The 25155-nt window shown below is 51.5% G+C and overlaps 1 protein-coding gene across 1 annotated transcript in view; it reads left to right on the top strand.

Moving 5' to 3' along the window:
* tesk2 (testis associated actin remodelling kinase 2) overlaps positions 1-24960 on the top strand; it is a 43562-nt gene extending 18602 nt beyond the window's left edge. Inside the window, exons 4-11 of the mRNA XM_064341712.1 lie at positions 6974-7022; positions 14334-14480; positions 16772-16854; positions 18942-19026; positions 19406-19489; positions 20043-20129; positions 20492-20627; positions 21816-24960. Of these exons, the coding sequence (XP_064197782.1) occupies positions 6974-7022; positions 14334-14480; positions 16772-16854; positions 18942-19026; positions 19406-19489; positions 20043-20129; positions 20492-20627; positions 21816-22774 (1630 nt within the window). The 3' untranslated portion in view covers positions 22775-24960. The remainder of the gene's footprint in view (positions 1-6973; positions 7023-14333; positions 14481-16771; positions 16855-18941; positions 19027-19405; positions 19490-20042; positions 20130-20491; positions 20628-21815) is intronic.
* The last annotated feature ends 195 nt before the right edge of the window (positions 24961-25155 follow it).

The raw sequence follows: 25155 nt of genomic DNA, 5'->3' as shown, positions 1-25155 counted from the left end.
AAGGTTCCAAGCCCAGCTCCCTACCCATTATACGACACTGTGGTTCTCTGTGTATGTGAAAGTCGTGTGAGAGCTGTGATTCGTGTAACAGCGGTTCTGTGTGTCTGGTAAAGCTGTGTAAGAGCTGTAACGCGGGTCAGACGTTGTGTGAAGGTTAAGTGAGGGTGTGTGACTGGACGTAATGGGGAGTTCCACGTTGTAATGAAAGCGTAAGAGGAGCTGCAGGATTCTCCTGCTGTGTGGTAAACACACTGGAAACTTGCAGAGTTCTGGAGTATCCAGCTGTGGTGAACGCACTGGAAAACATGCAGAGTTCTGGCTTTTCAGGTTTGCTTTGGAGCCCTGCTGGGTGCTGGGTCATTGCTGGGTCAGAGCACACGAACGGGAGCACTTCTGTAGGGGCTGACCGATTCTCGGTCCCGCCGATGGTGATGAGCTCCTCTATTCGTCCTTTTTTCCCCGATTACGCACAAAAAAAAACCTGTCAAACCCCATTTCTGTGACTGTGTTTACATAGTGAACGTGTGCATTGTCACGGGTTTTCTCTGGCGCTGTGCAGAGTTATGAAATTGCTACATATTAGGCAAACGCTACATTCTGTGCGGTCACAGCAAGTGGAAACTCGCAGGGATTTTTGCGGCTGTGGGTGTAATGGCGTCGGGTTCTGCTGCGACATTATCTGGAGGAAAGTTGCACCACCACAGGAAGATGATTAATCCTACACCATCGCCATGTGACGTGAGATACCGATGCTGATACTGAACTGATAGATGCACTGGGCCTCATTCAGGAAACATGCGTACGATCACATTTGATTGTAAACTGTGTTTCCAAGAACATTTCGGCTTTCATTTCTTTCTTCTCTATATTTGTTCACGGCTGTTTTCTTATGCAAATCACATGAACAGGGTAGCGTATAAAATTTACAAACAGCCAGCAGTAGTCTTCTCATACACCTGGGACATGCACAGAAACAGAATCTGATGTTGTAATGGAAGCGGCCGAGCGCTCTTTGTCCTCCCGCGCACAGAAACCAGATCAGAGGCCCGCTAACAATGGCCGTCTCCAACACAGCGTCTCAGGGCTGGGACACGCTGCTCGCTTGCCCTTTGACTTCCAAGAGGCTCACCGAGCGACTGGTGCTGCTGGCTGCTCTATGGAGCAGCTGCTGGCTACTCTGTGGAGCAGCTGCTGGCTACTCTATGGAGCAGCTACTGGCTACTCTATGGAGCAGCTACTGGCTACTCTATGGAGCAGCTACTGGCTACTCTATGGAGCAGCTACTGGCTACTCTGTGGAGCAGCTGCTGGCTACTCTATGGAGCAGCTGCTGGCTACTCTATGGAGCTGCTGCTGGCTACTCTGTGGAGCAGCTGCTGACTACTCTATGGAACAGCAGCCTCGCTGAACGCCGCTTGTTAAAAGAAAAGAAAAGTCTGTACGCAAACGTGTACTTTGTGTTTGGGGCTACGTAGTGGATTCTTCCATTGGTAGCTTTTGGCTCCTGCGGTTGTAAGGTATTTCGGGAGAGAACAGGAGGGGTTGTCCTCTTGCCTGTGTGGTGCTGTTGCGTGACCTCGCTGGGTCACCTGCATTTCCAGGTGAAGGTCACCAAGCGCTCCGGGACTCATTCAGAGAGTCCTCGTCCTTCTCCAGAGAGGCACAGGAAAGGTATCTGACTCCCATTTCAAACGCGCCAGTTCCATTCAAATTAGTGGTTGACCGATTATCAGTCTGGCCATTGACTGGCTCCTATATATGAGCTTTTTCCCTTTATCGGAATTGGCATTTTGGCCGATAAAACAATAGGCACATTTTATGTAGTGCGTGTGCTCCTCTGACGCAGCCCCCACTGTCTGAAAGGTACAGTTTTGTAGTCTGGCTCAGGTCCCGTGCACACCATTATGGGATAGGCTGAAACATGGACAGTGGCAAGTAAATAGCCAATCAACACTTTTCTCCGTGATTATGGGAGAGATGCGGGAAGGTCACAGACACTGCGAGAAGCGCTTTCCTTCGCCGAGCGAATAGGCTGTTTTTTCGAGGTACGGAGAGCATGCTAAAGTTGTGTAACTCTCTTGGCAGTTGCCAAAAAGAGCACACTAAAGTTACAACACTCGCTCGGTAATGTCATTTTTCTCGAATTAGCAGGCTGCTTCTGATGGTGTCGGATCAAAAATAATCTACTTTGCAAAAATAATGACGTGCGTAAGCAAGCACTGGAGCTCAAGATAGGCTTTGAGGCAAGCTACGTACAGGTGCTTATCGCACTTCTCAGTGTGCATCGAAGCCTGGGTTGTGTTCCTATATTTGCTTATGTGCTCGATTATTTCTGCGCTATAGGCTTGAGGTTAATACATATTTATTTTTGTAAATGAAGGGGTTTATGCTCAGCCTTTTGTGAGGCCTTCTCCCCTTCTCTCCGTTGATGTCTGATACGGAAAACGTCTTCTTTATGTTCATTTACGAATGTTATTGACAAATTTATGACTTTTTACTTGGGGTTTGCGTTACTTGTGTTACTGTTTGTGTTACTTGGGGTACTGTATTTTGACAGTAAAACTTTCATATTTACAGCAGTATCAGCCCCAAAAATCAGTTATCAGTCACCTTCACTACTTAATAAACTACAGTAAACATTGGTATTGGCCCTGGGAAATCCATATCGGTCGACCCCTAATTAAAATATGTTAGTTAGGTTTACTTAAGATCAACTCTGCGGTTACGTTTATTTTGGGGTCACAGAGGTCTGGCATCTCTCCTGAAGTTGAAAGAGGAGGACTGAAGGCGAAGGCCACGATTGGACGCCACACTCTCGTCAAACACACGCACACACACACACACACCCCCCCCCGTGCTTCAGTTCCAAAGCTCACGCCGCCGTGGAGCGGTCACCTCCGGTCACTTCCGTCGGGGTTTAATCCCGGTCAGCGTGCTGCGTGCGACGCGGTCCCCCTCGCGCGCAATCCCAGTCGGAGCGGGGGGTCGCGACCTTCAGGCGGGAGAAGAACAAAGCCCTGTTCCCGCGGCAACCGGCTAATCCCGTCAAAAAAACGCAGGTTACGGTTTCCCCCCCTGCCGAGATCTGAAGGAGCCTCTCTCACTCGCCGCGCCCCCGGCCCGCTACGGTTGATCCTCTTTTTTGGTCTTCTCTTTTACAGAGCTGCGGCTCTGACAGATATGACTCTGTTCAAAGGCCCATTGATCTTCTGCCGGATACTTCACTCCTGTCAGGAAAGGGGGACCTGCCCAGAATTTGAATGGACGCCACTGTTTGGCTAAATTTATACGGTCACATATCCGGGGCCAATTCAAATTTAGAAAGAAAAAAAAAAGATTTTTCTTGATAAAGTTTCGTTTCATAACCAGTTGAAGTCAGAAGGAATTGTGTCAGATGATCATGGCTGTCTAAACGTGGCCTTTGAAGCGGAATGGTCTCTCTGTGTTTGTCACTGTTCACTGTGAAGCTCATACTTTCCAGAAAATTGAAAGTTTATGTTACCAAAGTAATTACCATTCCCTTCAAAATCTAGGTGTGGAGTTGCACACACCTTAGAATTTGCCTTAATGATCCGCCCCCTTTGATCGCTTTGCATTGTGACTGATCTGGAAGGTCTGGCTGAAGTTCATGTGCTAATTTGCAAACCTTACGCATGGCGCAGATCCAAAACAAGAAACGGTATGTACCGAGGTGATCAGAAGCATTCCTGGCACGTATTCGACCTCCTCCACCGCAAACCTGTTCATTTGTTTTTCCTTTTTGCTTTTAATTGGATTTTTTTTAATTCGCTTGCTTTTCCTTACGGTTGATTTATGGTAATCGATAAAAAAACCCCATTAGGTATTTACACAGCCGCTTACAGGTGTGGTGGGGCGACCGAGGCTGACCGTAGTCTGCGGTCAGTGGCACGGTGTTTTTCTCCGGACGGTCAAAGCTCGACTCCCCTGCAGAGCCAGCCCTTTGCAGCCCTGCCGCCTTTCTGAGTGAGATGTCGTCTTTCGCTGGGTGAAAGCGGGTGTGTACGAGCGTGGGTGTGTGTGTGTGTGTGTGTGTGTGTGTGTCTTTCTCTGTGTGTGAAAAAAAAACAATCGCATCGTTGTTACGGTGAGATCTGTGCGGGAGAGGTGTGGGGCCCTGTTGCTGACCAGCCCACTCTGAGGGGTCTTTGTTGGAAAAGCAGTAAAATCGCGCGGTACGGCACTGCACTGGGCTCATAATTCTGAACGCACAAGCTGCCCCGTTTAGCCACGCGGCTAACAGACTGGCCTGTTCGGGTTATTAAAAAACTTCGGAGTCGCCCGTCGCCCGACTCTGCACGTGCACAGCAAAATGAAGCGAGGAATTCGGGCTGAGGGGGAATCACGCTGTCTTGTTTTTCCTCCGGAAGATGCCTTTCTCAGTTACGCTCCTGTCAGATCTTGCCCGTCCGCGATCACCTAGCGAGCGCCGCGGTGCTCTGCCTAATAAGGGAAGGCTGCGGTTTAGCGCGTCTCTGCGGTGGCTTGTCGCGCATCCGGCAATTAAAGGAAATGTTCTCTCTGACTTCCTGCAGCCTGCCAAAATGAAGAAAGCCGTCCACTGCACCTTTAAATGCGCATGCTTACATGCAAACGTGCATGCACACACACACACTTGCATGCACGCACACTTGCACACATGCACGCACACTCTCACACGCACACACACATACACGCTCATATGCACACACACACACTCACACACACAGACTTGCATGCACACACGCACACACATCTCACACACCACACAACACACCACCTCATACACACACACACATCACACACCACGACTCATGCACACACACACACACACTCTTCACACACACACACACACACACAAACACACTCACGCTCATATGCACACACACACACTCTCTCTCACACACACACACACACACACACAAACACACTCACGCTCATATGCACACACACACACTCTCTCTCTCTCACACACACACACACACACACACACACACACACACACACATACACGGGTGCGCTCTCATAAATCTCTGCTGGGGCCGTGTTCTACCCAGGAGCCCCTGCTCTGCGCGGGCGTGCCGCTGTAAAGCTGAGTTATAGGTGCCATTGAAGGGCCCCATAAAGCTGTCGGTGTGAAAGTGCTCGGGGATGGCGAGCGCTCTGTGCTCTCGAGGTGTTGCTCCTGCAGCCCTGAGCGCGCGGAGCCCGTGGACCCTGCTGAAATACGGAAGCGTGGCCCTTCACAGATACGCGCCTGTGTTCCAACGGCTCCTCTTATCTCTGCCGCCTCCCGCCCTTCCCCCGTCTCGTTTCGGATTCCCGTTCGGCGCCAAAAAAGGCAGTGACGGGGCGGGGCACGGGGATTGGTCTCCCTCGTCTGTCGCTGACTGACAGGCTGTCGGGGCCTGTCGGTTACTGACGGAGGCGGCAGAGGCTGGGGGCCTGGGCTTACAGCCTGCCGCACGTCGGTGAAACTGCCCAGGCTGCCGGCAGGAAGGCGTTCATAAGCAAACGTTCGCCAGGTTTGCGCCGAGAGAAAGAGAGCCGCTGGGCTTGCTGGCAGTGCCAACCCACCCTCGCCCGCTCCCTCTGCCCCGGGGCACCATGGGACATGCCGCAGGACAGCGGGGTGCTGCTGGGAGACCGGCCCTGCGGAGACCTCGGGCTGTAGCGTTCCCGGCGTCTTCACTTCGTGGAATTCGCTTTCGCGAATTGAAAAGCACTCGCGGGGGGGGACGTCCCGCCGGGGTGTCCAATTAACGGGCGCGGCTGCGACCGGCGGTCCCGCGGGGCCCTCGCGTGATTCGGGCTCCAGCGACGCCCAGGCGACGGGGACTCAGGAGTCGGCGGGGGAATAGCGCTAAATGAAAACAGGGCGGCGGGGAGCAGCGGCGGGGAGCAGCGGCGGGCCAGAACGCTGGGAGGGATCGTAAATAACGCGTAGAGAGGGGAAAAGCTGAGGAAGGCATTCAGTACCAGTACAGACACGCAACAGGGCCCAAGCTCCCCTGTAAACACAGGTACAGGCCCATTACCGCGGAAAATAACACGGTGTCCTGTTACTTTTGGGGAGCTGTTTTGCTCGTTCTGTGAGGGAACAGGGAAATGAGGGACTGGCTTGCTGTGGGGGGGGGGCGCACCTAAAAGTACAAGTTAAGAGGTGAACGGGGGGTGGTTTTGCTAGCAGTTCCCCGGAGTTTAGCTGAAATTGCATCTCTGTACTGACTGTAGTCCCAACAGTCTGTTTCTTCGGCAGAGTTATGGCAATAAGAATGTAACAGTGAAGTGATGGTTGTAGAGTCTGTGTGCTTATTTGTTTGAGTGTGTGTGCGTGCGTGCTTGTTTGTTTGAGTACTTTGTGTGTGTGTGTATTTGCATGTGTGAGTGTGTGTGTTTGTGTGTGTGTGTGTGTGTTTGCATTTGTGTGTGTGTGCGTGCGTGCGTGTTTGTGTCTGTGAGTGTGTGTGTGTGTGTGTGTGCGTGTGTGTGTGTGTGCACGTGCGTGTGTGTTTGTGTGTGTGCGTGTGTTTGTTGTGTGTGTGTGTGTGTTTGTGTGTGTGTGTGTGTGTGTGTGCGCGTGCGCGTGTTTGTGTGTGTGTGTGCGGTGTGTGTGTGTGTGTGTGTGGTGTGGTGTGTGTGTGTGGCTGCGTGCGTGTTGTGTTGTGTGTGTGTGTGTGTGCGCGTGCGTGCGTGTTTGTGTGTGTGTGTGTGTGTGTGTGTGTGCTTGTGCGTGTAATGCCAGTCTGTGTGCAGGCGTCTCTGTCTCCAGGTCTGTCAGTGTACAGATGGCGGTGAGTGAAAGCTCAGTGAATGCTCACGGCTCTGTGCTGAAACCCTGCTGTGCTCCCTCTGTGATGCAGGCTGTGTGTGTGTGTGGTCGTGTGGTGTGCGTGTGCGTGTATGTGTGTGTGGGTGTGTGTGTGTGTTCATGGCTCTGTACTGAAACCCTGCTGTGCTCTCTCTCTCTGTTGCAGGTTCATGGGTGTGTGCGTGCAGGAAGGCCAGCTCCACGCTCTGACTGAGGTAAGCCTACCCCCCACCCCCCCACCGGGTGCCACTGCCTTTATTTCACTGGTAAATCGCAATGAGGAGAATCGGATAACCATAGACGCCTGATTGCTAGATTGATTACAGAGCTCTGTTGCATTGCGTGCTCTGTGTGTGCCAGGGCTCCATTCATTGTGCTGTTAGTGTTGCTCATTTACATAAGGAACAGGATATCGAGTAACAGCCGCTTCTGTCACTGGTGCATTGTTGGTAAAGAATTGCGTTTGAATTCCAAACTGCCTTCTCTGGCGCTGTCAACGTCAGCTGGTCAGCTCTCTCACATCTTCACCCTTCAGTTCAGAGCTTTCAACTGGCCCAGCCTTTCTAATGCAGTATATTATATTATAGGCCCACCAGACCGTTGCCTCCATATTCATATTTGGTTTTTTTATATAAATAAAGGACAGTGTGTAGTTTCCCCGTCATTCAGAAAGGGGGAAAGTGGAGAGGATTACAGGCGGAGGTGGGATCACAGTGCAGGAAGTGATGGGATTACAGTGCAGGAAGTGATTAGCATGTGGGCGGACAGTTGGCCGCGCTGTCTCCCGTAGCTTTGTGTTCGTAACACTGGGGGGTAAAGCTGTATCCCTTCGGTTGTTGCCTCAACAGTTTGATTGGTGCACATTCTGAAAACTCCTTAACCCACCGAAGAGCAGGTTTCTTTGGGTTTGTTTTCTCAAAATTCTAATTCTGTGTGATCTAGAACTCCATTGCTTACCAAGTATCAGTGGTGATTGTTACATCAGCGTTAGAACGTTCAGTTAAGTACATGCTAATCACATGTTTGGGTTAAGGGGCATGACCAAATAGAATACAGCTGCCGTAGACATTCAGAAGCAGGGTCCTCCTCTTACCAATAGTAAAAATTGAGGGTGGAAGGAACGTAGGAACTGGCCATCTGGTTAGTTGGTCTAAAATAAAATTTGTGCTGATACTGCTGTTTTTCTGTATGTAAATGTGTGCGTTTTGACGGGGTCTACTTTTGGTAAGTGCTGGAGATGTAATTAAAAAGTTCATAATGGCAAGCTACGACAAAAGTGAGTTCAGTGAACCTCCGGTGGCATGAAGGACGTGTTCAAAGGTTTACATTTTATGGAATTTGGAGCGTGTTCAGTCAGAGCTGTAAAGGTAGGGAGGAATTTCCTCCTCAAAGGGACAGTCCTATCTCTGCCCCTCCCCCCTTCTCCTCTCCCCGTCTTTCTCAAAGATTGTCCTAGCAGATATGCTTTTGTGTTTAGCCGAGCGGGTTCCACAGTACTTGCACCATCTGAATGGGGTTGGGCTGTTGCCTGAAGTTCCAAGGAACCCCTATAAGCCCTTGGAAAGGTATGGGGCTTAGCTCAGTGCTGCCACCACTGGCGGCGTGCGGTCAGCGCAGGGCCGGTGTGCAAAAGCACGACTGTGAAGATCGATGGAGAGTGGAGGAAGCGATCCACACGCTCACCTCATCTAGCGTGACCAACTCTTCCTCTCCCCCTCATTGTTCTCACTACCAAAAATACACATACGCCTGGCATTACACCCTGTTAAAGGGTGTTTAATTAAAAACAACCTGTGCGTGCAGGCGTGTGTGTGTGTGTGTGTGTGTGTGTGTGTGTGTTTACCGTACGCAGTGGCAGACGGAGTGTGAAGTCATGTGCTGCAGTGACAGCCTGACCCCGGTAGAGTAAATTGCCATATCGGTATTTTTAGCTTCCCAAAGAAAGTCTGCTGTGAAAGTGAAAGAAATGTAAATGGCAGGTGATACAGCAGTCAGGAATTTGTCTTGTTTTTGAAGGTAGACCACAAATATGCTCTATGAATACATTTGTTGCGCTTGAAAAAAAAAGGCAGTGAAAAACAGCAAGCCCTTTTAGTACAAAGAGGGCGCTCTGCTAGAGAGTATTATCTCGACCTAAAGGCCAATGTATGTTTTGGGTTCGTTTAATAGCCCAAACGTCACACTGTGGAGTGGCACGAGGGCCCGAGCGGTCTCCGGCGGCGTCTGCGTCATGCTTACGGGGCGTGTGATGGTTGCCGTGACGATGTGGGGGCCGGCCCCAGATCACGGCGCTCTGGGGCGTTTCCTTCCCACCGCCGTCCGTACCGAATCTGAATGAGGGGACGGACCACCCGGACAGCCCAATTACTCCCACCCCACAGCCACACCAAACGCCTGTGGAGGATGTGCTGGGAAATTAAAACATAACCGAGGCCTGGAACCCCACACAACAGCATCCCTCTGTCCGATTGGTCGTTTAGGAGGGGCGGGAAAGCGGAGCGAGGGGGGGTTTGTGATTGGATGGAACGATCTGGTGCCCTTCGCTCACAGACGCAGCTCGCGCTCGCTCCCCAAACGGTCGATTCATTCCCCCCGCCCAGCGTGCTGTGCACTGGCCTGTGTGTAACATGCACTCTCCATTACTCAAGCATGGTGTCCTTCTCTAACTGGCTGGCATGCAGAGCCAGAGCTGCCCCCCCCCCCAGGCTACGGGAGTGGGTCGCTGGTGTGTGGAAACGCACGCGGCTACCTCCCGGCCTCTCTCTCCGATGCATTATTCACAAGCCGTAACAGATGGCTATTGTTTGAGAGCAGGAGAAAACGCTGCGTCCCGGCCAGCCGGTGTCCTACGCGCCGCCGCGAAAGAGCTCCTCTGCTCTCGGGAGGCCGCGGCCCCGGGGGCGAGCCGCGCGAATCCCGCGAATCCCGCATTGTGCTGTACAACGGAGCGGCCTGTCCCCCCCGCTCGCCGAAAACATCTGCCTCTTCAGCCTCCGGCGTCTCGTGTTCCCGCGCCAGCGCCGCCACCGCCACCGTCCGGCGGACACGTCACGGTAACCACGGCGTCACGCCGCCACATTTCCCAGCGGCCCGTAATGGGGTCCCTGGGGAACACCCGAGGACATTTGGCCCGGCGCCTGGCGAAAGGCGTTTCTCCGGTGAGGTTATTTTTAGAGCCGCAGGCCGCGTTATTGTGTAAATACTCGGGCCGGCCTCTGCCGGGGAAGCCGAGGACAGACGCCGGGTTCCGGAGTCATCCGTCATCCTGAAGGAGCCCATTAGCAGGCCTTTGTGTGCGATGCAGCCCCTGCTCTTTTTAAGTGCCAGCGCCGCTCCACATCTGTTGTTGGACGGCAGGCCTTTAAGTAGCATAGTGTGCCCTCGGTCGTGCTTCTCAGCTCAGACGAGGATTTCCTTGGGGTGGGGGTGTGGGGGGTGGGGGGTGGGGGGGGGGGCGGGCGCTGTCTCGAAGCGATAATGGCGCTGTTTCACTCTGATGATGCTGCCATTATCAGGCCAGGGCTCGCTGGCAGGCTTCCCATTCCGGATCGAGGAAAGGTTTCTCTCTCGAAACCGGCAGGGCGTCGCAGCCGAACGTGCCGTCCTGACGCTCGTAAGGCATCGGGAAACGGGACGTGCGGCAGGAGCGCGGCACGAAACCCAGAACAGGGGGAGTTGGAGTTTCGGGTCGTGCTAGTTTGCGCCGCAGCGCACGCTAGTTAATGCCGTGTGCATCCAGCCGTTTGAACAGACAGCCATGTGACACGCGAGCCGCGTCTCCGCTGATCAGATAAATAATGCAAAGTCAATGGCTCCTTTCTCCACAGAGACAAAGGGAAGGTTCTGCTAGGCTGCGCACCGCCGCTGAACTCCTGCAGGCTAGACGGGCTATTCTTAGCGGCCGCTTAGACCCCGCTTCCCCGTGACCGAAAAGGCCGCGCGCGGGTTTGCGTTGTTTTCCCAAACAGACGGCCCCGCGCCCGTGATTAGAGCCGGAGGGGGACTTTAAGACCTGCAGGGTTTGGGGAGGGGCGAAGCGAGAGAGCAGCGGCCTGCCTGCCTGCCTGCCTGCCTGCGTAGGCCGGGACAGAGCGAGCATGTGTTTATGTGTGCAGGGGGGGGGGAGGGGCTGGCTCTTCTCCAGTCAGCCCCGCCCCCCACCCTGCCCCTTCCCCCCCTTCCCCCCCCTCGGTGAGAGCGGAGACGAGGCCGGGCTCGGCGAAGGACATTGTCTGCGCACAGTACACAGCCGCTCTCTTACGTTCACGGCCTCGTTTTTTATTTCGCGTTGGCTGTCGTCCCCCCCCACGCCCCTCTGGCTTACAGTCTCCCGGTAAGACGAGCGCTTCCGGTACGCCGTCGCGTGTGAAACCGCGGGCCGGGTCGCTGAGGTCGGTCGGAGCGGGAGCCCGGAAGCGCGCGGCCTTGCGATTGGTGCGGAGGGCCTGCGAAGAGTCACGCAGCAGCAGGGCAACCTTTGCCCCGTTTCCCCAGAGCCTGATGCGCACAGCCGCCCGGCGCACTAGCGCGGCGGTAATCCCGCGTAATCCCCGACCTGCTGAGGATTACGCCGTCATTCGAACCCTCAGAGGCTGGCAAAGCAAAGCCCTCCGTCCGTGAGCCGGACGTTCCCATTGGTCGGGAACACGCACGCATAGCCCGTGTTTGTTTACGAGGGTCACGCGAATTCATTTCCCAGCACCGGCGCTTTTCCATGTGTGCCTTAGTATTACTGGTAATCAAGAGCTCCGTCTGTGTGGCCTGCGTCGGTTGTGACTCTCGGTCTTTGCTAATCTGACATTGTGAGCTACAGCGTCAGGGCGTGGCCTTTGTTGTGACCTGTACGGGTCTTCCTGGGTTCAGTGAAGGCTGTGGATTTAAGAGCGCCGCCCAGCTGGGGATCCCCAGGGATCGGCTGTGTGAAGAGAGGCGTGGGCGTGTTCGACGCGACCTGGCGGGGTTTCAGCCCGTAGCAGGCCTGCTTTTCAGCGTCGGCTTCACACCGCCCTCAGAACCACAACCGAGAGAGTGACCCAGCTCTGGCGCTTTTTCCCTGGCGCTTTAGAGAAGGGTGGAGAAGCCCTGAGAGGCGGCAGATGAGATGAGTGGAGGTGGATGGTGATTCACAGCGAAGGTTGCTAATCCCCCATTGAGCCTGGGGGGGGGGGGTTGGGGTTAAGAGCGGGCGCAATCAGCACACGGAGGGGGCAGAACTCTCCTGACCGCCAGAAGACCGCGGCCTCGCCGTCACCCCCCCCCCCCGTCCGCAGCCGATTTGCCTGCCGACGCACTACAGCCCGTGTACCGCGTCACATTGTGGCTCAGCGCTGTGTGATGGGTCAGCCTCCCTCGGACACCCGATTCCACGCACCTGCTCCGTCCTGCACCTGCCGCGGGGGGTCGCGGCAGCTGTGGGGAATTCTGGGAAGAACCGGACTAGCTCTGACCCTGCGGTCGGGAGCGAACACATTTGGCGTCGAGCGTGCACCGCCGCAAAAATAAATAATGCCGTTCTCCTTTCTGATTTGGCGTGTGCGTCTGTGTTTGCGGCTCCACTGCAGTTTACAGTTCCTTGAAGTAAGCCTGGCAGAAATAGACAGGGCCCAGATCGGGGAATGGGGGAGCAGCGAACGTACTCAGTGTCTGATGCCACCCCCCCTCCCTGGGTGCTCTGCCAGGGTGAGAAAGCGGCAGTGTTAATTACATCCAGCTGCTCTTAGCCCCTCCCACCAAGCTAATGTATGCGCCGCACATCCTCGCTGGGACGTTGCGTCGAAGCTCGATTCGTTACCATGGTGTCCGGAGACTAGCTGGGGTCGTCTTTTCGCTCTCGGTGGAGTGTTTTTGTTTTTGAAAATCATTTGCTTCATCAGCAGTTTTTTTTTAAACTAAAACGGACGTGGAAACCGACTTCAAATTGCATCGCTAGCAAAAAACACTTTTTTGGGGGGGTAGGAGGGGGACTTTATTTCCTTCTGCCTATTTCATAAATATCACATTTTTGAAACTGCCATCAACTGTTCCCTTTTCCAGAGGGACTTTCCTTCATGTTAATGATACCCAGTTTTGACCGTTGTGTTATGACTGACTGAGTTGGTTGTTCCACTGTGGTGAAATATATAATGCATTTTTTTAAAAAGGAAACTATTCCGTCTAGTGATGCGGGGGAGGTTAGACTATGAAATGAAACTTCATTCAAATAACAGTTCTTAGCAAATTACACTCTGACTGGATACAACTGACAACTTTGTAATGCCTCATGTTATTTCAGGTTGCTGTGCTCAAAGACTGCCAGGAATGGCGCTCTTAATTTGAAAGAATGGCTCCTGGTAATCCCATTAACACAGATTAACTAGCAGTAGACACAGTGAGGAGTTAAATTGCGGTTTTTTTGTAGTTTCAGCGGAAGGGTGGCCTTAGGAAAATGAGGCCAAGCAGGCTCGTCTGTGTCACTGCATTTGAGAGGCACTGTCCCCGATCAGAGGCTTTAGCAGGCAGAGTTTCAGAGGTGAGAAAGGTTCAGAAAGTAAAAGTCCTCTCCGGTATTTTTGTTCCAGTCACCTGGATTTGCTGATTAGCTCAAATCTTCAGCCAGGAGGTAGAACTAATTAGTGAAATCAGCAGGCTGGGTTGGAGAAGCACATGGCAGGACTTTGACTTCCACGGCCCCTGTTCTTTCCGCCTCTCCAGCGTTTTATCAGACGATTTCTAAAACGTTTACACATTTCCAGGTTACACACGGCAGCTGTACAGCCAGCTCAGCACTGGAGATTAGAAACGTACAGAGCCTCCTGATAGAGATACCACTGTTCTGCCACACGCTGCTGGTTCATCAGTCCCCATTTCATCATTTCCTCCCACAGCAGAAATGCAGGCCTGGGTTCATGTGCTTTTTGCACGAGCCCCGGCTGTATTGAGTGTCAGGTCATTGGCTGCGTGTGAGCACGGCGAGCTTGCCATTGGCTGAGAGGCTCGCGTCTTTCATGGGCCTCATTACTGGAGAACCAGGTGTCATAGTGCACCCTCTGTGTCATTGTTATGAACTCTACCTTGACATAAACACTGGGTGAAGTCAGAGTAAACTGTGAGCTCATAGTCTTGTTCTCTTGAACATAATAAACCAGCAGCACTCAGGCCATGAAAAATGACTTCAGAGCTAACTCTTAACTTTTGCCCTTTTTTTTTCTTTTCTTTGAGTGGGACAAAGTAGATACAATATTTCGTATTTACCTGTTCCCACAGTTCATTCTGTTTGTTTGGGGAATGGTGTAGTAGATCTATATTATATTTCACTTCAGAGCCTCCATGTTCCCAGGGTCAATCTTTCCCGACACAGTCAGCTTTGCCTTATAAATCATCTTAAATCACTTGCATTCATTGAAAAGGCGCAGAGCAACGTGGCAGGTCACAGAGGGGGCTGATGGGAGATGCGGTCCAGAGCACGTTAAAAAGTTATCCGCTCTCTGTTTCTCTGGACTTCATGTTCCGTGAACTGGGTGAATTGACCTTGCTGCGGTCCCTTTCAGTACATAAACGGGGGCAACCTGGAGCAGCTGCTGGACAGCGACAAGCACCTGAGCTGGGCCACGCGGGTGAAGATGGCCTGCGACATCGCCATGGGCCTGGGCTACCTGCACTCCAAGGGCATCTTCCACCGGGACCTCACCTCCAAGGTGACTGCGCCACTGCGGGCCTAGGCACACTAAGAGTCCTCATGGACCTGGCTTGTGACTCACTCACTCACTCACTCACGCATGCACTCACTCACGCACTCATTCACTCACTCACTCCTCACCCACACACACTCACACACACACACACACACACACACACACACACTCACTCACTCACACACACACACACACACTCACACTCACACTCACACCCACACACACTCACACACACACCACACACACACACACACACACACACACACACACACACACACCACACACCACACACACACACACACACTCGCACACTCACACTCCCCACACAGCACACACGCTCACACCTCACACACACCACCACCACGCACACGCACGCAGCACCGCACACACACACACACGCACACACCACACCGCACACACACCCCACACGCACTCACGAACCACAACAGCTGCACACACGCCACACGCTCACACAAGCACACACGCACACCACGCTCCACACACACCACACACAACACTACACATCACTCACGCACACACGCTCACACACACACACTCACACACTACACACACACACACACACACACATCACATCACACACACACACACTCACACACACACACACACACACACACACACACGCTCACACACACTCACACACACACACACACACACACCTACACACACTCACACTCACACACACACACACCACACACACCCACATACACACACACACACACTCTCTCACTCACACACACACACACCACTCACACACTCACTCACACACACTCACACACACACACACACACACACACACACACACACACACACACACACACACACACACACACACACACACACACACACACACACAGCTATTAGCACTCAAGTGGCTGAAATCCGGGGGTGGTACATAAGAATGGTGCTTTGAATCAATGACAGCGTGTGTCCTTGTTGATTGGTACACACAAAAGTTGGTTACACTCTGTCCGAGCTAGCCGCAGCAGCCAATAAGGGACAGACATGAACTTGCAAGCGTAGGCGTTGAGCATGACAGGGTTGAGCAATAAGGGTCAGCGGGACGTCCCAGTTCGGCTGGGGTAGAAGTCTGATTTATGTCCTTACGAGGGTTGTGCCTGTGCTTATTTATTTTCTGAAAGAACTGAATAACAGGGGCCTAAAATCCCTTGGTCCTGGTCTTTCCCATTTTTAATTTTAATTTAATTATCCATAAATCATAACCGTTCTTCCCCTACTTACTCAGTAGAAGACGACAGACACGCATATCCAGTATATTCAGATATGCTTGGCAGGCATGTAGATCATGAAGAACAGGGCAGAGTCTGTACTGTGTAGCCCAAGTCCCTGAAGCATTAAGCTCATTGGGAGAAAGCGCGGTGCTTCTATGGTACTCGATTCTTCACTTTACAGCCGTTAATAAACAGTTAAACCACACTCAGGCGATTTCAACACATTTTGAAATACGGATAAAAAATGGATCCTTGATAAAAGGTTGTGTAACAGCTGAACGACTGCTGGCTGTTATGTCACAGAAAAAGCTGCCTCAGTTGAAGGACGTTAGGCTATAAATGCCATTGAGTTACAAAAAAACAGTTATGGTAAAGGCTTTATCCAATGCCATTTATATAAAAAAAGAGTCAGAGAAATTAAACTGTGCTATGTTTAAATGCAGCAGTGAATAAGAATAGCCAAACTTTAATGATGTGGGCTGTGTCTAACAAGGCGAGTGCTCTGTTGCCTTTTTATTTAAAAAATGAATCGGCTAATGAAACTTTAATGTTAAACTGCAGCGCTGGAAAACGGAAAGCATATGTTCAGGCACTGTGCGCATGCGCAGTTCGCTTACAGCCGCGGTAGAGTTAGGGCTACCAGTACTGGAAAGTATTCCCCAGTAGCTTTTCAGCTTTTTTTTTTGGTGCGACAAAAAAAAGCGGCACAACCCTACCCCCTTCACTCTCTGGTGTTTTTCACTTGCCTGATCCTGCTCTAATTAGAATGCTCAAAAGTTGTGCACCTGCCAAATTTGGTGGCCCTGTTTCACGGGCCATGTATTTTTACTGGAGGAAATGAATGCCTTACTCCAGACTGAGGGTCACCAGCTGTCTATTTCAGTGAGAGTCCGCCACTCTAACCACCACCATTACCCGATACCCGCGCTACGGTTACCGAAATGTGCCTGTAGCTCCAGGACCGCTGCGGCCTCCAAGGTTAGGGGTTTCCTGTGACCCGTTTCCTCACCATGTGCTGTTTTTTTTTTGTCGGTTTCTTCACAGAACTGCCTGATCAAATCGGATGAGAACTGCTACACGGCAGTCATCGGGGACTTTGGCCTGGCGGAGAAGATCCCCTGTCACGAGTGAGTGAATTCTGGGGGAGGAGGGTTCCAGGAATGCCCCGTTTTTAGACGATTAATTCCTCAGTGTGGAAAGTACACAGAGAAGGCGATTTTGGACAAAAGTTGAAGGTCAGGTGGACCTGACCTTAGAGTTTCAGTCCAGATAATTTTATCCACTTTAACCCCTGTACGTGCAACAAACTAAATTTAAAGTATAAGTTGTGATTGTAAAGGTGGCTAATAAAGTGAAACCAGGAGTTCAGAGAATGTTGAATAACAAAAAAAATAAAAAATCCAAACCGAATAATCCAAAAAAAGGAGGAATTCAAAGGAGGGATTGTGGTTTTGTCAGCCTAGCGTTAAGTCTTGTGAATAAAGGAGTGACTAAGTCAGCTATTTTTGGAATGCACTTCTTTTTTTCTTTTTTTTTCTTATGTGTGCCTCGCAGATCTCAAAAAGTCACCAGTTAGGTGATGATTAATCCAGACCAGCTCATGACAGGAACGCTGTTTTCGCTTGTTGAATAGCATTTCTGATCACTGAGGTAACCTCTAGCTTTCTGCCAGATGTATTATAGTGACCTTTGAAACACAAAATGATTTTTTTTTTGTTTTTTTTTACTTGGCAACCTTGTTGAAATGGCAGAATGTAGCAGACCTTCTCCAGTTTCCAGTAATGACGATAGGTTTTTGACGGCAGACGTTAAAGGAGGGGGGGGGGAGGTGTTTTTACAAGCTGAGGTCTTCACGGGGCGCGACTACTGGTTGGCAGCGGTGCTCGCCGATGCAGCGCTCGTGAGGAATCCGCTCCCGTTAAGGTGATGGCCGTCCGTCGGGGCCGTCCGCCCCTGCCCCCCCCGCCACCGTCCACCCCCTGCCCCCGACCCCACCCCCCATCGCCTGTGTCACGCCCACCTGCCGACGGCAGACGCTCACCGTTGTCTGAAATGTCACCCACAGACGCTCTGTGACGGACAGCCCTGCGTGCTGTAAGGTTATCTTCCTGCTAGGCCTGGGGCGGGGGGGGGGGCTTGCCCTCTCGTAGCGGCGGGTCCCCAGAGCCCCCCAGATCTTCCTGTGAAACCCCCGGCGTGGCGCGGGTCTGGTTACAGGCCGCCGGCCCGAATGACGCCCCGGGGGCTCGGGGGGGGCCGCGCTTCTGCCCAATCGGGGGAGCCCGCCCGTGGGGACATCGAGCCGCGGCCACAGAACGACGCCTGCTTCCTGCTTCCCGACACCGTTCCGTCTCTCCGACCCCATAACGTCTTCCACGTTATTGTGCTGTGCCCAGTGATTTTTAATTATGCCCCAGCCACCTTGGCTGAGAAAACATGGACGCGCTGCCAGCGGTGAGAGGGCCTCTGGTGCGCTGAGGAACATAGCGTTCGCAAGCAAACCCTGGGAGAGCTAATAATACCTGGCTAGCCTCAGGAGGCCCTCATCTCCTATAACAGCGCTGCAAAGTCAGGCTTTAATAGCAGATGTATTTGTCTTGGAAGTACTGGACTCCAGTTTGCCTGGTTAGATCAGCAATTCTTGGGAAGGGAGCCAGATTTTTGGTGAAATGGTAAAAAAAAATGAGTGCTAAGTTTACTGCGTGCAACAGAAAGCTCCATCTCTGGAGAGTGGGGTCAGTGTGCAGTGGTGCATGTTGGGTACAGCGCTAAACACAGTGCTGAAGTTTGGGTCTGTTGGATACAGCCCCGAACACTGTGCTGAACTTTGGGCCTGCTGGGCTCCAATTCAGCAGGATGTCCAGGTTTCTCTGCTCAACGGACACTCTGAACACGGAATAAGCTGTTTACTTTGGGACTACCAATGCAGTACAACTCACATTTTATTTTTTTATATATATTATTTCAGTGTAGTTTTTATGTCTGCAAAAAGCAAATAGCCTGTTGCCTAACTTTAGTGCACTGCCTCTCACGATCAGCATAAAGGCTTTAATTGTACGCTGTCCCTCATAAATTCATAAATGGTGTGTAATAGAAACCACGGTGATTAACTCAAACTAGTATTCCGAAAATGACACCCTGCAGACCCTTTACTCTCAGGTCCAAGGTTCAGTTTGATTGAGTAATCTCTCTTGCTCTGTGTTTGTTCATGCAGTTCTGATGGGGAGAAGTTGGCAGTGGTGGGCTCCCCCTTCTGGATGGCTCCGGAGGTGCTGAGAGACGAACGCTACAATGAGAAGGTGAGGTCTGGTCGGGTTCGGTATGGGAGTTACTCACAGACACCGTGACCGTACTGAACCCAGATCAGCCCACTGTGGCCTCATCCGTCTTCCCCGTGTTTGGATTTGAGTGTGATGTGAGCTAAAACACTGAGGTCACTGTTCGGCTCAGAAGATTCCCTTTTGCATGGTAGCTTTTGTCAGAGGGCGTGAATCATTTTTTGAATTATGAGCTATTTTCAGTGCATAAATCAGAGCTGAATTCTCCATATACACGTGATGTGGAGCGCAACAGTACGTTATAAATAAGCCTTGGCATCGTTCCCATGGATATCGGTGGTGAAATCCAGTCTGCAGGTGTTGAAGAGGCAGCTAATGCGATTTCTCCCGTGACTTCCAGGCGGACGTCTTCTCGTACGGTATAATCCTGTGCGAGATCATCGCACGCATCCAGGCCGATCCAGACTTCCTCCCGCGCACCGAGGTGAGCTCTCCTCCTCCTCCTCCTCTTCCTCCCCAGCTCAAAGCTTCTGTGAGATACTCGTTCTTTTAATAAACTTCCCAAGTGAAAAAATTAAATCAGGCTGCTAGTGGTGGAAGAAGGAGGTTTCTCAAACCCCAGAGTGGGTGGAGCAACAACGAGCTGTCGATCGCAGCCTTGTTTGAACCAGCTGAATGCATATTTTCTCCACAGCAACAGTGACTGGTTCAACCCAAGGAGTGACATATGTTGCTCTGCCTATTTTTGGTTTCATGACCCCTTATTCATCACTAATGGCTGCCAGATGAGTGCAGCTCACTGCTGTTCATGCAAATCCCATTCAGCTCCGCTTTCTACAGTCAGCAGACCTTCGTCAGACCTTCAGATTCCCAGGTGCTCCTGTCAGGCCAGTGCCTGACCTGTGTGTGTCCTGAGATTCAGTCATGCCATGGATGCACCATCCCCTAGTTCCCCCGGTTGTTGGTGTAAGGAGGTGTTGGGCATTTTGGTGTTTGGGGCTAACTCGCACCCCTGTCTCTCTTCCCCACCCTGGTAGAACTTTGGCCTGGATTACCACGCCTTCCAGCACATGGTTGGGGACTGCCCGCACGACTTCCTGCAGGTGGCCTTCAACTGCTGCAACGTGAGTATGGGAGCAGGTCCAGACTCGTGAGCCAAATTCTGCCTATATAATTGTGCATTCGGAGTAAAAGTATTTTCTATGGAATATTTATAAATTGGTGTGTGAATCAGGTGCATGGTGTGTGATGCCTTCTTAAAATGCGTGTAGCTCTTAGTACTCTGTCACTAGTGTGAGGGCTGTTGACGCTGGGTACTGTGTTAGATGCATTAAGTCAGTTTTTGGTGTATCCTAATGAAACTGCTCTTTCCTTCTCAATGAACAAAGTGGTGGGCCTCTGGGCCTCCAGTCGAATGGGCCTGCTCTGCCATGTGCTGCGTTGACGGTCTCTCCTCTGACTGTGTCCGTTTGTCCGTCGTCTCCAGATGGACCCCAAGATGCGGCCCTCCTTCCCGGAAATCGCTAAGAAGCTGGAGGAGATCCAGAGCCGTATGAAGGAGGAGTCGGAGCGGGAGGGGCTCCACCTCGGCACCGACGTGGACCGGAAGACGCTTGCCAAAGGTGCCACCTGCTCCCCTCCCTCCCCCCTCCCCCCAGTCTCCAGCTCACTGTCTCTAGCTATTAAAATCCCCACCACAGAGCGCCAGCTGCTATCTCGCTAGCCGTGAACCTGACCCCCCGGACACTTCCTGCTTGCGTTCCCTCCCAAAACTAACATGGCAAAAAATGTAGCCACGCCCACTCTCCCTGTCACCATGAAAATGTCCCCCGCCCCGACCAATGGTTTCTTGGAACCAGCTGAAGCCCTGGCAGAACGGTTATGTAATGTGTCCATGTGTTATATCCGGAGGACTGGATACTTCTTGCGAGGAAGCAGGGATACCGCCCACCCCCCCCCCCCCCCGCTCCAATTTTCTCTGTATTTGTTTAATTGCAGACGGTGTCCACTTACAGACTCAGGTTGCCAGAGCGTGCCAAGTTAGAGCTGAGTTAAATGAACCATGCGGAATTTCATGTCCCGACTCTGCCAAAAATATGAACCGTGAAAGAACAGTCCCGTCGCGAAAGCCTAAACTGCGAAGCCTCGAGGCAGGTCCTCCAGGGGTTATAAATCACGGGCGGTTCTTGGATTCCTTTCTATTTCTAATCTGGTACATTTCACTACTTGCGGACCGCTGGCTTTGTTGCGCGTCACAGTGATCGTTCCTAAGAGCTGAAGACGTCGGTTTAACCCCCGTGCCTTTTCACTGCCTTATACACCCACGTACACTGATCTAATTTTGACGTCTCCCTTTTGGAAGAAGCTGCAAAGCGTTGACGTGATGTGTTAATGCAGCGTGAAAACATTTTGGAAGGAGACTAAAGGTTGGCTTTGACAGTCTGGCCCTCGTGAGGATCACACAATTCCTCTTTTTCATCCAGTCATTTCTCTCAGTTTTTTCAGTTTAATCAGTTAACCGTACTTTGCCGTCAACTTTAGGGGTGTGTCCGGGTCTTCAGCTGGTGCTGAAAGAGATTATTCACCTTCATGTTTAAACCTTTTGAGGTGTAAGATCACAAATATGTGATCAGAATGTTAACTGAATATTCTAATACTGATGTAACAATCACTGCTGGTAACTGAAAGCAATAAAGTTCTAGAATTAGAATTTTGAAAAAGCATTCTAGAAAACCTCCTCTTCAAAGGGTTAGCAGAAGCCATCTGTGTAGTGTTGTCTCCCTGACAGTTCTCTCTCTCTCTGTGAGCAGGTCCCGGTGAGAAAGGCATTAAGAGACTGAACCCCCTGGGCCTGCAGGATGACAAGATCCCGCCCAAGTCCCCGCGCCCGCGCCGCAACATCTGGCTCTCTCGCAGCCAGTCGGACATCTTCTCCCGCAAGCCGGGGCGCAAGGTGAACGTGCAGGACCCGTATTACAACCCGGGCCCCAGGGCGCACAAGATCAACCCTTTCAACGCCCGGGAGGACCTGAAGGGCGGCAAGATCAAGTTCTTCGACATGCCCAGCAAGTCGGTCTTCTCGCTGATGTTTGACCTGCACTCGCCCACGACCGGGGTGCTCACCTGCCCCTCGCAGCTCAACTCCACCGCCCCTGAATCCTGGCAGGAGCCCTGGCAGCTGCCAGGCCGCCGCTGCCGCTCCCTGCCCGTCTCGCCCCAGCTGCCCGCGCGGGACACCGTCGGCCCCGGGCCGGCCCCCCTCCAGCCCGCCGGCCGCAAGGGCGACCCGGCCCAGCTCGGGAACAAGGCGCTGGGGGCCTGCGCCAGTACATTTTCGGTGGTGGTGATCCCGCCCTTTCGGCCCAGGATGGACGGGGAAGAGGACGAAGAAGAGGAGGAAGAGGAGGAGGTGGCCTGGGAGGAGGGCTGGTCTTCCCCGCTCAGAGACGGGGGCGAGGCCATGGACTGCTCCAGCAGCTGTGGGAGCCAGGAGGATGAGGTCGATGGGGCCTTCCTCCAGCCCGAGGCCCAGAACGGCCCCTGCCCTCGGGCCTGGGCCTGCGAGGACATGGAGGCCGAGGACCAGGAGGACCTGCAGGGGAGAGCCCCCGACACGGGCACCCCCACCCTGGACAAGACCTCCTTTAGCCTCAGCCTCTCCGTGGAGGCCCTCTGCTCCAGCCCCGCCCAGGAGAACTTCAGCTCCATCGTGCTGGCTCCCTGCGGGGCCACAGAGGGCCAGGGCGTCCCCTCCAAGTGTGACATTTAGCTTGTGCTCCAGAACTGGTTACCAGGCAACCGAGTTTTAACAAGAGAGAGAGAATCCTCCTCCTCAACCGCCCAGTCAAGTGATTATTTTACTGGATGGCCACCACACGGGAGATTATTTTTAGACGTTATTTAATATTGCAGAGAAAGGTGTACATATTTGTTTCCTGAAATGAGGAATCCCTGAACTTTTCGCAGGGCTGGTATTTAAGCACTTGGAGTGAGAATCCAACCCAAAGTGTGATGAAAAGATCCTGCTCAAGTCCCAAGTGCTACGAATGAAGGATCCTCTAGTTTACCACGTCTTCAGATCTGTGGTGCTTAGTGAGAGGAAGTGCCTTTGCCATGTGACGCCCTTTCGCCAAAACACCCCTCAGTCACGGCGTTGGGGCCATTCTTACAGTTGGCAAGCAGTGTGAAATGCCAGATCCTTCATTTGTAGTCTCGCCTTCAGACTTCGCCTAGTGTTATAGCCAAAATTCATCTGGCTCTTTCTAAGAATCCTGGGGGTTTTAATGTTCATGCAAGGCGGATGTGTATTTATATGTCAGCAACAATCCTGCAGGCGTTGTACCCAATTTACGTTTGCCAGACTTGGGGGGGGAAGGTGGCTCCCTGTAAAATAACTGGTTGACCCAATCAGAAAATATATAAGCTAGAACAGCAGACCCCACGGTTTGCAGGGAGTGGTTGCCCGTCCCTACTCAAACGTGCCCTTAATCCTGGCAGAGAAATGGAGAAGATGTGACCGCAGTCGGGGTCTCCATTTTAAAACCCAGAGACTTCCGCAGCGTGTTCACTTTCCACATCCGCCTTCAGTCAGTCTGCCCTCAATGGCGACCGACAGCTCTCCAACAATAACTCCCAAGAACCAGACACTGTGGCTCTCCCATAGAAGCACTGATGCTCTCTCACTGTCGACAAACAATCGGTGCATACCAGACATCAGAGGGGCTTTCATTGTCCTCGATTTATGTGTTTACCAGCCGACTAATTTCATGAAGTGGCTTGATTTAAAAGAATGTTGAATGCTTCCCTTTTAAGACCTCCCTTTTACGAAAAAGGAAATGGTTTCCTTCCATAAGTCTTCCTAGTCATTAAAATTGCCACTTGTGAAGATTTATCGCACTCTCTTTTCTAATTGGGAGCACTTTAAGAATGTGGAAGACATTACATCCTAACCCAGTGTGCACAAGTCTTAACCTCCAATGTTATCGAGAGTGTAAGTTTATTATAAGCCACAAAGCCATCTAATTTGAGACTTCCCTGGTGCACTGTTACAAGAACAGCCAAGTGGACAAAGTCTTTTCCAAATGGCACTCGTCACTAGAGTCGGCCTCCATTTTGATTGGTTTACTCAAAGGTGGCGATTAAGCCTCTCTCTGCTTCCCTAATTCTTAGTGATTCATCTACGTAGGTGGATGTGTCTGAAGCTAAAGTTCAAAATACGAATAGGCTGACAGTGTCTCTCCTTCATGTTTAACACCGTGGCGTAGAACTGCTTTTAAAGGGATTTGGGTCGTTTGTGTTGCCATTTGCTTTTTGAAGGGGCTGCAAATGCCACTGGATCCTTAGAGAGGAGCACCCACGTGGTCTCAGCGGACTGCTAGTCTGTGAAGTCGACACGGATCTTTCTCACACTTTTCATCTTCAGGGCTACAGAGAAATCCTAGCCTGTTACTACTTAAAAACAAATTGCACTTGAAAGGAAAAGTATACATGTATATTTAACCATGTCTGCAGTTTTCTTTTTTTTTGTCACTACATTTCTATGCAATACATTAACTGCAATGGGATAGCTACATTTTACAGAGGGAATTTATTTTGATATTTATAAAAAGAAATTGCTATGTCTTATTTCTGTAACTGTAAAGACTTCCATGTTTAAAATACTTAATATAGTCTTTGTAAAATACCGGGATTTCTTTTGATGTAATGAATGCCTTGTTTTGGGTAGTTTCCAGCCTGTTCTTTGTCAGTTGTTGGCTCTGAAATCCTGACTGTTCCGATACTGTAAATTTGTGTTTGTGCAAGAACCGCAAAGTGTGTATTTAAACCAAAGACAGATCAGGACTAGAATTTTTCAGAAACATTGCTTTTTACAAAATGTTTTTAAAAAGAACAGTGTCTATATATAAGCATATGTATGTACTTTTGATCGCTTTAAAAATAAATTTAATACTACTGCACGTGTCAAAATGATTGAAGTTGAAACAAGGCCCTCCTAACCCGGCATAATGCATTCTCTATGTCCAAAATGGCCTGTGCTAATTTGTTTTGATAGTATAATCGTTGGGCTAACTCGCTTAGCCTTCTAATTTTGGCCTCGCTGGATTTAATAGCAAAACAATGGAAACAGAACTGACTCCTGCTGACTGATGA

The sequence above is a fragment of the Anguilla rostrata genome, chromosome 6 (genome assembly GCF_018555375.3).
Source record: "Anguilla rostrata isolate EN2019 chromosome 6, ASM1855537v3, whole genome shotgun sequence".
Lineage (NCBI taxonomy): Eukaryota > Metazoa > Chordata > Actinopteri > Anguilliformes > Anguillidae > Anguilla > Anguilla rostrata.
Note: the sequence above shows the minus strand (reverse complement) of the source record. Positions and strands in the feature narration are given on the sequence as shown.